We start from the raw sequence: 13,237 nt of genomic DNA, 5'->3' as shown, positions 1-13,237 counted from the left end.
AATAAGCAATAACCCAGCAAGACTGTGATGTTTAAAAACTCCTTCACCATTAACAGCTGGAGAAAAGGCTCAGCAGGGGCAGAGCTCTGTCAGTTTGAATTCTCCAATTTTGCTTTGAAAAGGTGGAAGAGAAACCAAAGCTTTGGCAGACTCAGGTGGCCTCCGTTATCCAGTTGATGCTGCAAGGAATGTGGACGTGCTTCTTTGTCCAAAGGGTATTAATGAAGCCAAGATACTGTTTGAGTTGAGCCAGTACTGAGGATGAGACCAGGAGGAGCAGTATCTGTGGGGAAATTTTGCCATCAGATGGTAGCATTCATGATGATGCCACTTCTACAGACTGTGATGACCAGCAAATCAGGCAAGTGTCCTCTGAGAGATGCCCTCCCTGACCTCCATGAGTTGTACCAGCCAGGGAACTTCCTCCTTGGTGGGATTGTTTCTCAGATCTGCTATGTGTTTTGTGACCTGGATTTTAGGAAAAACCCTTCACCGGACTTGTTTGAGGTTCCCAAGTAAGGAATGACATCTCTTTGGTCTTTTCTATGAACTCAGATTACAAAACCTGTGAATTATTTATACAATAGGCAGGATGCTCGAAGAAAGTGCTCCCAGACTTGCGTCCCTACCCTTCAAATCATTTTGTGGCTATTGTTCTCTATTGTTTGTTACAAAGAATGCTGACTTTCTTCTCCCACAACAGAATCTCTGTTTTGGAAAGCAGGACCAGGGCAGGTAGGAAAGATGCCAGCTGTCAGTTGGAACCTAGGAATCCCCCACAAGTAAGGCTCATCTCCATGACTACAGTGATCAGTTCCCTGGAGAAAATAGATGCTTTGGAGGGTGGACACTTTGTCTTTGCACCCTACTGTGATCCCTGTCCTCCCCAGTCTGCATCCCCAAATTTCCAGCTTGGATCTGGCAAACCAACCCCCCCATCCCTCACCGTTCGTTGGGGAGAAGCTGGCAACCTTATTAGTTATAAATAATATTTTAGAAGCACCAAAACCACATACGCTTTTTGTGATATTTCTATACATTGCTACCACTTGAATGGTGTAACTAAGGGAAATCCATACTTACTGAAAAAGAGTGGGGGAGATTGTTCAAAAGCCAGTTTGGTTAAGACAGTGTAGGTACCTAAACAATGATTTTTTTTTTTTAACTACAATTGTGTATGTATTTGTATTTATGGATTTTTCATTACTTGTAAACCAATCCTTGCTATCTAGCATACTCTTTTTATTTCATAAGTCTATTTGGAGTAATAAGAAACTTAGCATTTAGACGAGGATAAAAGAAAAATCTCGGCCACAAGGCAAAATGGCCATACCCAATATTGAAAATACTATTATGCTTCCAAGTGGGAAGCAATTTAGATTAAAAACATTATATATGCTTTTCCTACCAGGGAAATAATTTGGGCAGGCCTTCGATCTAGGAGTGTCTAATCCTTGGATGGATTTGAGAATAATTGGACTAGTAGATAACGACTAAACATTGCTACCAAACACACACTTGATCTTAGTCAAAAGGCTGAGAAACTACACAAAAAGCTGTCAGTGACTTGAAATGTGCGGGTTTATATCATTAAATAGCCATAAATCAAATTATTTTAGTCTTTAAAAAGGAAACCTTTCTTAAGGTACTGGAAAAGCTGTTAAAATTATTGTCTACTCTCTCTGTGTGTCAACATAGTTTATTAACACATGCAGATGAAAGCCCTGGTGGGGAGGGAAGATCTATTGATTAGCATTTCAAAGAAAAATGGTACCTTTTATATAAAGATATTAAGAAAGGTAGGTAAATATAAAAATGAGAAATATATAAAGAATGTGTAGATGATACATTACACCAGGAAAAGGAAAGGAAAGGTCCCCTGTGCAATCACCAGTCATTTCCGACTCTGGGGTGACGCAGCTTTCACAACGTTTTCACAGCAAACCTTTGTATGGGTTGGTTTGCCATTGCCTTCACCAGTCATCTACACTTTCACCCCAGCAAGCTGGGTACACATTTCACCAATCAGGAAAAATGGAAGGCTGAGTCAAGCTCTAGCCGGCTACCTGAACCAGCATCCGCTGGAATCGAACTCGGGTCGTGAGCAGACGGCTCCGACTGCAGTACTACAGCTTTACCACTCTGTGCCACGGGGCTCTTATTACACCAGACAGTATTGCAAAACCAGAAAATAATACTTCTCATAAATATCTGAGCTGGAAAAGTAAGAAATATTCTGTTATGTGATGTTTCCCTGTAGTGAAAAGAAATGCTGGAAAAATGTATTCAACGTTCTAGACAAATGCACTTTTGAGACCTTATTTCTAGCAATTGAAGCCAGGAATGCAAAGTCTAATTAGGAATCTGTTAGTGACAACCAAAATGATATGAGCACAATATTGTGGGAATCGATTCTTTCAGTACCTATAGTTTGTAAGCATTAAATCTGGATTATCATTTTGTTGATGACCATTAACTGGATAGCCCAAGTTAGCCCTATGTTGTCAGACCTTGGAAGCTAAGCAGGGTGGGCCCTGATGAGTGTTTGTATAGGAGCCCACCAAGGCACACCAGAGTCATGACATGGAAGCAGGCAATAGCAAACCCCCTCTGAACATCTCTTGTCTTGAAAATTCTATAGTGTTACCATCATTCAGCTGTGACTTGAAGGACAACAACAATAACAATATCGCCGATGACCAAAATCAAGGCATGGGATTCGAGGTGGAATATAGAATAAATGTTTATTAGGATTGCCAGTCATTTATAACATCCTGGAAAGCAATAAAACCATTTCTTTACTGAATTAAAAATAGGCCATATTAGAAGAAATTATTGGATTTATAACCCACCCTTCACTCTGAAGAGTCTCAGAGCGGCTCACAATCTCCTTTATCTTCCTCCCCCACAACAGACACGCTGTGAAGTGGGTGGGGCTGCAGGGGGCTCTCACAGCAGCTGCCCTTTCAAGGACAACCTCTGCCAGAACTACGGCTGACCCAAGGCCATGCTAGCAGGTGCAAGTGGAAGATTGGGGAATCAAACCCGGTTCTCCCAGATAAGAGTTCGCACACTTAACCACTACACCCAACTGGCTCTTAGAAATAAGAGTCCTTTAGTAAAACTGCTTCCTTTGTTGCAGAATGTTTGCATGTACCTGTTTTCTGTTCTGCTTTTCCGAGGTCTTCTTTCCCACCAGTTTAGCTTCTTCCATTCTTCCATTCTTTTATTGTTCACTGCTTTGAGGTGGGAAAAGACAGTTTCTCTTATTTTTATTTCCTAAAGAAATTCATAGAGCAGTACATTCTAGATAAGCCAAATGTTATTTCATGTAAATAAAGAAATGTTTAATATCTTAGAAAAAAATCAGTAAAATATTTAAAATAGCCTTTTATTGAATTAATTCAGTCATCAGAGACAAAATGATCAATAGTATGATAAAATGTGGTGCATTACAGAATTATCGTATAAAATAACCCTTGTCTATCCACAGTGTCGTGACAAAGTTGTACCAGCATGTCCTGGCCTTGGAATTCGCTATCAGTGAGGTCAATGCTAATATCCAGACCTTACCCAATATCACACTTGGAGTCCACATCTCTGACAGCTATTATGATGCAAGAGTGACCTATCGCAGCTCTTTTGACCTTATTTTCAAGATACATCGAAGCTTCCCCAATTATATGTGTGACACTCATAAAAACCTGATGGCTGTCATTGGCGGACTTTCCTTTGATACCTCCTTTCAAATGGCAGATATCTTTGGTCTTTATAAGATTCCACAGGTAGGAAGTATACTGTGTGGTGTTTAATTTCACATTTCTTTTGTTTGTTTTTTAATTCTGGTGATGAAGAGAGAGTTATAACAAACAGCAAAATCAAGTTTGTGTGATTTGCAAAAGTACCAAAAAAAAGGAAGGTTACATCAGACAGCCAAGAAGTATCAGGAAGTTGGAGTTAGGATAGGTCCTTCTAGGATATTTCTTTCCCATAGCTATTTCTGATAGGTTCATTAGTGAATCTAGTGAAGCCAATTTACCTGCTTCAAATGAGCCATGAGAAATCCCTAGTGAACTGAGCAGTTGTCCCGACAATGGAAGAGAATTCATGTTGTGCCCACAGTCTCAAAGAGGTTGGGACTCCTGTCCCAGTTCGACAACTGGTTAGGCCATAAATAGGAATTGCAGGATCTGACTGGGTAATGGGTAGAACTCAAGTAGGGATAATTGGAGAATACTCTGACTCATCAATGCATGAAGGGCTGTTTTAAAATCATTACATGGATTGACAAAATGGGTTCTGGAAGGAACACTCATTTCACATTTCTTTTGTTATTTTTTTTTTAAATTTTGGTGAAGAAGTGAGAGAACCCATTCTGTCAATCATTAGCTGGATTGACAGAATGGGTTCTGGAAGGGACACTCTTGGTTCTGACTATCATCACCTTTACCTTTGTTTTCTTGAATGGTATGGGGTAGTTGGGATGTGGTATAACACTTCTCAGCAGAGATTTGAGTTTCAGGCTGGAATAAGCAAAGCTTGTGGTCATTCCAGCCAAATCAGGAACCATGATGAAGTTGCCCCAGATGCTGACAATGAAGTGCCTTTGTTACAGTTTAGGTTCCTTGCCTCCAGGTGAGGCCTTGAGTTCTCTACAGCATCACATTCCTGCTGAGCCTGCTTTGGTCCTCATCCCAATCCTTCAACAAACTCCTCTTCAAAATCTCCAAGGTTTCTTCAAGCTGCAATTGACGTTCTTAATACAACCTGTTCTTCAAAGTTCATGAAATTGCTTCATGTTACAGACTTACCATTTTAATGTATTTAGTTTTGTTGCATATGTTGTTATCTTGTATCTTCACTTGATGCAAGAGGGTGGCAGTGGTCAAAAGAGCACTGTGTTTCCAGCTAGAATTTCCACTCAGTGTAACTCAATTGTTGATGAAGTCATCAACTACTTCCAACAATTATTCATTGTACAAAGAAAATCAAGCGTGCCAACACCCCACACAATTAATTGTAGAATATCTGAACTTTCCTTTTAGCTCACGTATGGTTCATTTCCCCCAGAGGAGAAGGATACAAAACTGTTCCATTCCTTTTACCGCATGGTATCAAATGATGAACTTCAGTACATGGGGATTATCTGGCTGCTTCAGCATTTTGGCTGGATGTGGGTCGGGCTGTTTGCTGTGGATAATGACAATGGAGAACATTTCTTGAAAGTCCTGGAGCCACTGCTTTCCAAACATGGAATCTGTTCAGCCTTCACTGAGAGATGTCCAAACACTATTGGATTGAACAAAATTTTTGATGTTAATGAGTTTATATCAACTATATATCGACCTTTCACAGAAAGCAAAGCCAATGCATATATCTTCTATGGAGAATCAAGAACCTTTCTGATATTTATCATGCATATGCTCCTAGGAGATCCTGGATATAAAGAAAATGCCTCCTACAGAAAGGTGTGGATTCTGACAGGCCAGGTTGATTTTGCATTAGTAGGTTGTCAAAAGCACTGGGATTTCCAATACTTTGATGGTGCAATTTCCTTTACAGCTCACTCAAATGAAGTAGCTGGATTTCAGACATTTCTTCAGAATGTACACCCTTACTGGAAGAAAGGAGATTGTTTTCTAGAGACCTTTTGGGAACAAGCCTTTGATTGTACACTTCAGAGTCCCCAGAAGGGAATGGAGATCCTGGATGCATGTACTGGAGAGGAGAGGCTAGCGAACCTCCCTCGGGCAGTTTTTGAAATGGACATGAGTGGTCATAGTTACAGCATCTATAATTCCGTCTATGCTGTGGCACATGCATTGCATGCCATGTACTCATCGAGATCCATCTACAGAGCAATTCCAGGAAGGAAAAACATTGAATTTCCAGATATTCAGCCTTGGCAGGTAATCTCTCCACCATAACAATGCCTCTGTTTCCATCAATGGATGGAAGACAATACCTAGCTTGGTCCATTCTGAACCACTGTTGACCAGATGTTGGTTGATATCTGGGGGGAAGGAGAACTGAATTTCCTTCTAAATGTTCTGCCTGTATATAGTTATAAATGACATTCTTTTCCCCGTTGGTTTCAACCAGCTTCATCCAGTCCTTCAAGGCATTGTGTTTAATAACTCAGAAGGAGAAGCCATGTCTTTTAATGCAAAGAGAGAAATGGGAACTGGATTTGACATAACAAACTTCATCACCTTCCCAAACAAGTCCTTTCTTAGAGTGAAAGTTGGAAGAGTGAATCCCAATGCTCTTGTAGGACAAGAATTCATCATTCAAAAGGAAATGATTTCATGGCCAAGGAATATGAGCCAAGTATGGTTTAAAGTGTATTTTGGTGGGGAACTCCAATCTTCATATGGGTGATGTGGGCTCTGAAAGTTTTCTTTGCTCATATCTGGACCCTGTCTTCCTTTGATTCTATTGTGTATCATTAAACATTCTGGGATACAAAATCTAAGAGTTCTAACATTATTAAACTTCAGAATATCTCTCCTTCTTGCTCTCATATCATCAATAGCTATAATCTTCAATGTGGCCACTTCTGTGGATACATAAAGATGGAAATTGGAAAAGTAAACAGACAGGAGGAAATTTTCTACAAACCTGAGAAACATCCCAGTTAAGTCCCATCCCCACCCCCCAAAAAAATCCCCAAGCATTGACAGGTATAACTCCCCAAATCTGACCTGAGTCAGATTGAGGTGACAAGATAGGAGGTCCTACAATTAATAGACAAATTAAAAAGTGATAAGTCTCCAGGCCCAGATGGCATACATCCAAGAGTTCTAAATGAACTCAAAGGTGAAATTTTGGATCTCCTGACAAAAAATATGTAATCTTTCATTGAAATCTGCCTCCGTTCCTGAGGACTGGAAGGTAGCAAATGTCACTCCCATCTTTAAAAAGGCTTGCGATCTGGGAAATTACAGGCCAGTCAGTCTGACTTCAATACCGGGAAAGTTTTTGGAAAACATTATCAATCTGAGAATTAGCAGGCACATTGATAAACAAAAGTTATTGAGGAAAACTCAGCATCTGGGATCTGTAAGGGAAGATCTTGTCTCATTAACTTGTTGGAGTCCTTTGAGGGAGTGAACAAACATATGGACAAAGGGGATCCAATTGATGTTGTTTACGTTGACTTTCAGAAAGCTTTTGATAAAGTTCTTCATCAAAGGCTCCTTAGTAAGCTTGAGAGTCATGAGGTAAAAGGACAAGTACTCTTGTGGATCAAAAAATGTCTAATTGATAGGAAACAGAGAGTGAGTATATATGGGCATTTTTTTCAGTGGAGGATGGTAAGCAGTGGGGTGCCCCAGGACTCAGTATTGGGTCTGATGCTTTTTAATTTGTTCATTAATGATTTGGAGTTGGGAGTAAGCAGTGAAGTGGCTAAGTTTGCAGATGACACTAAATTGTTCAGAGTGGTGAGAACCAGAGAGGATTGTGTGGCACTCCAAAGGGATCTGTCGCGGCTGGGTGAGTGGGCGTCAACATGGCAAATGAGGTTCAATATGGCCAAATGCAAAGGAATGCACACTGGGGCCAAAAATCCTAACTATAAATAGAAGTTGGTGGGGTGTGAAATGGCAGAGACTGACCAAGAGAGAGATCGTGGGTTCATGGTAGATAACTCACTGAAAATGTCAAGACAGTGTTTGATTGCAATTATAAAGGCCAGTGCTGTGCTGGGAATGATTAGGAAGGGAATTGAAAAAAATCAGTCAGTATCATAATGCCCCTGAATAAATCGATGGTGTGTCCTCATTTGGAATATTGTGTACAATTCTGGTCATTGCACCTCAAAAAAGATACTATAGCATTGGAAAAAGTGCAGAAAAGGGCAACTAGAATAATTAAACGGTTGGAACACTTTCCCTATGAAGGTGGAAATGCTTGGGGCTTTTTAGCTTGGAGAAACCATGACCGAGGGGTGACGTGATAGAGGTTTACAAGATTATCCATGGGATAGAGAAGGTCAAGAAAGAAGTACTTTTCTCCCTTTCTCAGAATATGAGAACTCGTGGATATTTAATAAAATTGCTGAGCAGTCAGGTTAGAATGGATAAAAAGAAGTACTTCTTCACCCGAAGGGTGATTAACACATGGAATTCACTTCCACAAAAGGTGGTGGCGGCTACAAGCATAGACAGCTTCAAGAGTGGATTGAATAAGAATATAGAGCAGAGGTCCATCAGTGGAAAACCTTATCGTTGGGACACTCTGTCTGGGACAGTGATGCTCTATATTCTTGGTGCTTGGAGGGGGCACAGTGGAAGGGCTTCTAGTGTCCTGGCCCCGGTGGTGCGCCTCCTCATGGCACTTGGGTTTTTTGGCCACTGTGCGACACAGAGTGTTGGACCGGATGGCCATTTGTCTGATCCAACATGGCTTCTCTTATGTTCTCAAATCATAGAAGCAGATCCGGTGTCTTTTAGAAACAAATTATCTGTTGCTTTTGCTAGGCAACTACAACATTATTGTCAGTTTAAGACTTAGTGGGTGTCAACAAAAGATGATTGGGGGAAGGCCATTTACAGAGGTGTTTTGGCCTTTGAGGGAAGACTTATCTGGGTTAGGCCTAGCAGCCACCACTGAATGATTTGCTAACACCCATTTTACAGTTCTGTTTGCTACTGTCCAATAGCAACAACCCCATGAATGTCGGCGTAGTATAGCAGAGTATCAGATTAAATCTGGGATACTCAGGTTTAAAGAAATCCCCAATCTGCCATGGAAGTTCATTCTGTGATCTTGGGCAAGTCATACACATTGAGCCTAATCTACTGCACCAGATTCTTGTGAGGATTAAATGACAAAGAGAAGAATGATGCTAGATGCTTTGGATTCCCAGTCAGGGCGTGGGAGGTGGGGGGAGTGAAGCATAAAAGAAGTGAATGGATAATACATATAGCTGAAGGAGAGCAGATAGAAATACTCTGTGGGTCAGAAAGAGAAAAGGAAGCAGGAAAAGGTGAGGGTACAGGGGTTGCCAGAAGGAGGTAAAAAAGGAAATAGTGTGGGGACGGTGATACAAGGGATTATGCAGTGTTGGATAGCCTCACCATACTACGGGATTGGGTCCAGTGGTTGGCACTGTAACAACTTGGACAGCTGCAAAGGAAACAGGGAAGGAGGGAAAACTACAGACCATGATGGAGGAAGATAAAGGCAGATTGGAAAGGGAAGTAGGAGGCAGGAAAAAGAGAAAGGCTGAGGATGCTTTCAAAGGAAGAAGTTATGGTGGAGGGGAGATCAGATGCCCTCTTTGCAAATCACCTACTTTGGATACATTTAAAAAAAAACCCATCTTTTTTTATGGCACAGCCAGATACAGTTTATGCTATCCGTTGGAGCAGGGGGGGAATGAAGTAAGTTTCTTTCTTCCCATTCACTATTGTTCAACCAGACAACAGCATGCAAAAATATGGTCAGCTGAGATGAGGGAAGGACTTGCAAGGTGCAATAAATCTTTTATTCTTCTAATGCAGCTGTCTAGTTGTTTATTTCCATATCAATTAATGAGCAAGAACCTATTTACTTCTACCCAAACTTTCTGTCTTTTGAGTGGAGCAGGGGATGCCCCTTTCCTTGTGCAATGATTACTGCCCGCCTGGCTATCACAAGAAGAAGAAGGAAGGGAAGAAATTCTGCTGCTATGATTGTGCTCCATGTCCACAAGGAAAGATTTCAAACCATGTGGGTAGGTAACAGAGTACACAAGCATTCTACGTTGATTCAAATCCAGCCATTTAGCTAGATGCATGGATACCCTTTTAAATAACTAACACCAAAGGCCACCATCTCTTCCATCCTGCTTATAGGAATGGCAACTTCTGCTCTGGATCAGCAGTATGTGGAAAGAGGTCTTCCGAGTCCAAATGTTTTTATTTACTGCCCGTTCGCCAAGTCACTTCAAGACTGCCCTATCTGTCTCAAATGTGTGGCAGAATGTAGTCTTGATTTGGTCATGGAAAAAACCTCCACTTGGTGTCTTGCATTGCCTAACTATCTACTGGTGCTGCTTCAATGAATGAATGAATGAATGAAAGAATGAGCGAGTGAGTGAATGAATGAATGAATGAATGAATGATGTCTTGCAGTAACCATGGGTGTATAGTCAACTGAGCAGTCTGTAGAATGGAGAATGGGGAGCGTGAGGAAGCAGGATGAAATCAGGGCAATCAGGGAGGGAAGAATGTGCAATGGGGCCAGGATGATGGTGACTTCAATGGCAGATTAACACTGGCAGAATGTGGAACAGCTTTCAGCTCTGTTCTGCCACTGAAGACCTCACCTACCAGGACTGCCCCCCTCATATCCTTCTTTCAAGCACTTGTCACCTAGATGTGTCACACATAGTAGGTCCAGGAACCTTCAGGGGAGGAGGGAAATAGAATTTTACAGGACATTTGCTTGTAAGAAAAACAACTGGGGGTGGAATTCTCGCAGGAGCTGCTTTGTGTATTAGGCCACACACCCCTAATGTAGCCAATCCTCCATGAGCTTACAAAAAAAAAGATAGTTGTAATCTGTTGGAGGATTGGCTACATCTGTGGTACGTGGCTTAATATGCAAAGGAGCTCCTGCTAGAATTCCACCCCTGACAGCAACAAACAATAATAACAACAACATGAAACAGTGAATGACTATAAATCTGCATCTTCAGATGGCCATCTCCTTATAAGGAACCAGCTTTGAGGAGTAAGCTTAAAGTACTCCCTCAGTGCTCCCCTGGAAGACGAGTATTAGAAGCTGGTGCTAAGTTACATGTGAATGGACACTGGGATGACCCCTCCTTCTTTCTTATTCTTTCAGATATGGATGACTGTGTTCTATGTCAGGAAAATCAGCATCCAAGCAAGGATCAAGATCAGTGTATTCCCAAAATGACAAACTTCCTATCTTATGAAGAACCTTTAGGGATCTCTTTGACTTCCATTGCTGTGACCTTATCTGTAATCACCCTGTTGGTTCTAGGAATTTTTATTAAGTACCAAGATACCCCCATAGTCAAAGCCAATAACCGAGATCTCAGCTACACACTTCTGGTCGCCCTTCTGTTCTGTTTCCTCTGCTCTTTGCTTTTCCTTGGAAGACCAAGGAAGTTAACTTGCTGGCTCCAGCAACCTGCTTTTGGCATCATCTTCTCAGTGGCTGTTTCTTGTGTGTTGGCCAAAACCATCACTGTGGTTGCAGCTTTTATGGCCACCAAACCAGGGACCGATATGAGAAAGTGGGTGGGGAGAAGACTGAGCAATTCTATTGTCCTTTCCTCCTCTCTTATTCAAGCAGGTATTTGTTTAATGTGGCTGGGAACTTTCCCCCCTTTCCCAGATTTAGATGCACAGTCCTTGACTGAAGAGATAGTGATACAATGCAATCCAGGGTCTATCACCATGTTCTACATGATCTTAGGCTACATGGGACTTCTTTCCATTCTCAGTTTGACCGTGGCGTTCCTTGCTAGGAATTTGCCAGACAGTTTCAATGAGGCCAAGTTCATCACCTTCAGTATGCTGATATTTTTCAGTGTTTGGTTGTCTTTTGTTCCAACCTACCTGAGCACCAAAGGAAAATACATGGTAGCTGTGGAGATCTTCTCCATCTTGGCCTCTAGCAGTGGCTTACTATGCTTCATCTTTTTCCCAAAATGTTACATTATTCTGCTGAGACCTCAACTGAATCACAGGAAACAGCTAATTAGGAGAAATACTTAGTCCTCCAAGTATAATGAATTAAAGAAGTTTAACTTGGGGTACAGTTCAATTCCAACTATATAGCAGACCTCAAAGAAACACAAACCAAGTTTGACTCATTCACATGACTGAATATGGAGACAGAAATTCTGTGCATGGCTCATTATGAGCAATTATTCTTTGATAAGTATCTGTATTTGCGATGAATGTGAGTAGTCAGATTTTCTAAACAATCCTTTATTTCTCTTGAAAAAGATTCTATTGGTTCATTTGCTCAGAGATTTACTGGAGATTTACCAGAGATTTACTGGTAAACATTAACCATTAATGAATCACAGCTGTTTGGGATGGTTATTAAAATGTCCACCTTTCAAGTTGTGATCTTTACATATGAATTTTTTACAGCTTGTCCGAATCTGAGTGGCTCCAGTATATTTGATTATGCAAAAAGATGGTTTTGTAGGAAAGACTTATGATCGCTTTACCACAAACCCCCTCCTATTTCATAGCCCCAATTCTACCATCTCCATTGTTGATATAGCAAAAAAAAAAAAAAAACACCTTTCAAAGGAAAAATTACACCCTGACCTGGATAGCCCAGGCAACCCAATCTTGTCAGACCTTAGAAATTAAGCCAGGCTGACTCTGTCAAGTACTTGAATGGGTGACCTCCTTGGAATACCAGAAGTCAGGAGATGAGGGCAGGCTTTATCTAGCCACTTCTCTGAATGACTTCCATGCCCCCAATTGGTCAGACACCAGAGGTTGCCATGTCTTTCAGGTGCGCACACACACACAGGCTCACACACATACAATCTTTCCAAAATAAATGGAAGAATTGCTAGCTGACCTCTGTCCTTCATTGGGACATCATTTTATGGCGTTCATGGCTTAGTTAGGAAACCATCTCCCTTACTCTGGTGACAGAAAATATAAATCAATAAAGAAGCATGGAATGTGATACTATGTTCTAGGTGTGAAGTCAAACTCAAACATCAAGTACAAAGACACTGGAGGGGTTCTGGTTAGAGATCTACAACTAAGACAGTCCCAGGTTCAAATCCTTCATCTTGATTACTTTGAGCCATTTATCTGCTATCAACCTCTCTTCTCTCACAGGGTTGTTGCACAGATCAAGCAGTGAAAGCCAGACTGTATCTGTTGCCATCAGCTTATTTTATAAAGGACAGGTCAACTGCACCAATATATACTGGACCACAAATTCTCTCCTCACAACAAGACTGCATTCACTTTGTTCCCCGGCTGCACTCCACAACAATTCTTGATAATCCAACCCCCGCAGTTCCTCTTTATTATGGAAGTCGGTGCACCATGACCCATACACACCAGTCATCTTTGGAGGCCTAGCCTTGGTAGCCCCGACCATGTGAGACTGGATGAGTTTTCCCCATCATGGAACAAAAACTTTGGAACTCCCTCCCTCCAGCTAGATTAACCAGTCTCCTTTTGTCAGTATCTATCACCAGCAGATACTGGTGGAAAGATGTTTCCACTTTTGT

At 41.3% G+C, this 13,237-nt stretch overlaps 1 protein-coding gene across 1 annotated transcript; it reads left to right on the top strand.

Moving 5' to 3' along the window:
- Positions 1-321: 321 nt before the first annotated feature.
- Positions 322-11,738, top strand: LOC132582989 (vomeronasal type-2 receptor 26-like). The gene is made up of 6 exons (XM_060254654.1): positions 322-515; positions 3,494-3,785; positions 5,046-5,909; positions 6,103-6,330; positions 9,595-9,721; positions 10,837-11,738. The coding sequence occupies exons 1-6, from the start codon at positions 322-324 to the stop codon at positions 11,736-11,738; spliced, it is 2,607 nt and encodes an 868-aa protein (XP_060110637.1).
- The last annotated feature ends 1,499 nt before the right edge of the window (positions 11,739-13,237 follow it).

This window comes from Heteronotia binoei, chromosome 15, assembly GCF_032191835.1.
Source record: "Heteronotia binoei isolate CCM8104 ecotype False Entrance Well chromosome 15, APGP_CSIRO_Hbin_v1, whole genome shotgun sequence".
NCBI lineage: Eukaryota > Metazoa > Chordata > Lepidosauria > Squamata > Gekkonidae > Heteronotia > Heteronotia binoei.
Note: the sequence above shows the minus strand (reverse complement) of the source record. Positions and strands in the feature narration are given on the sequence as shown.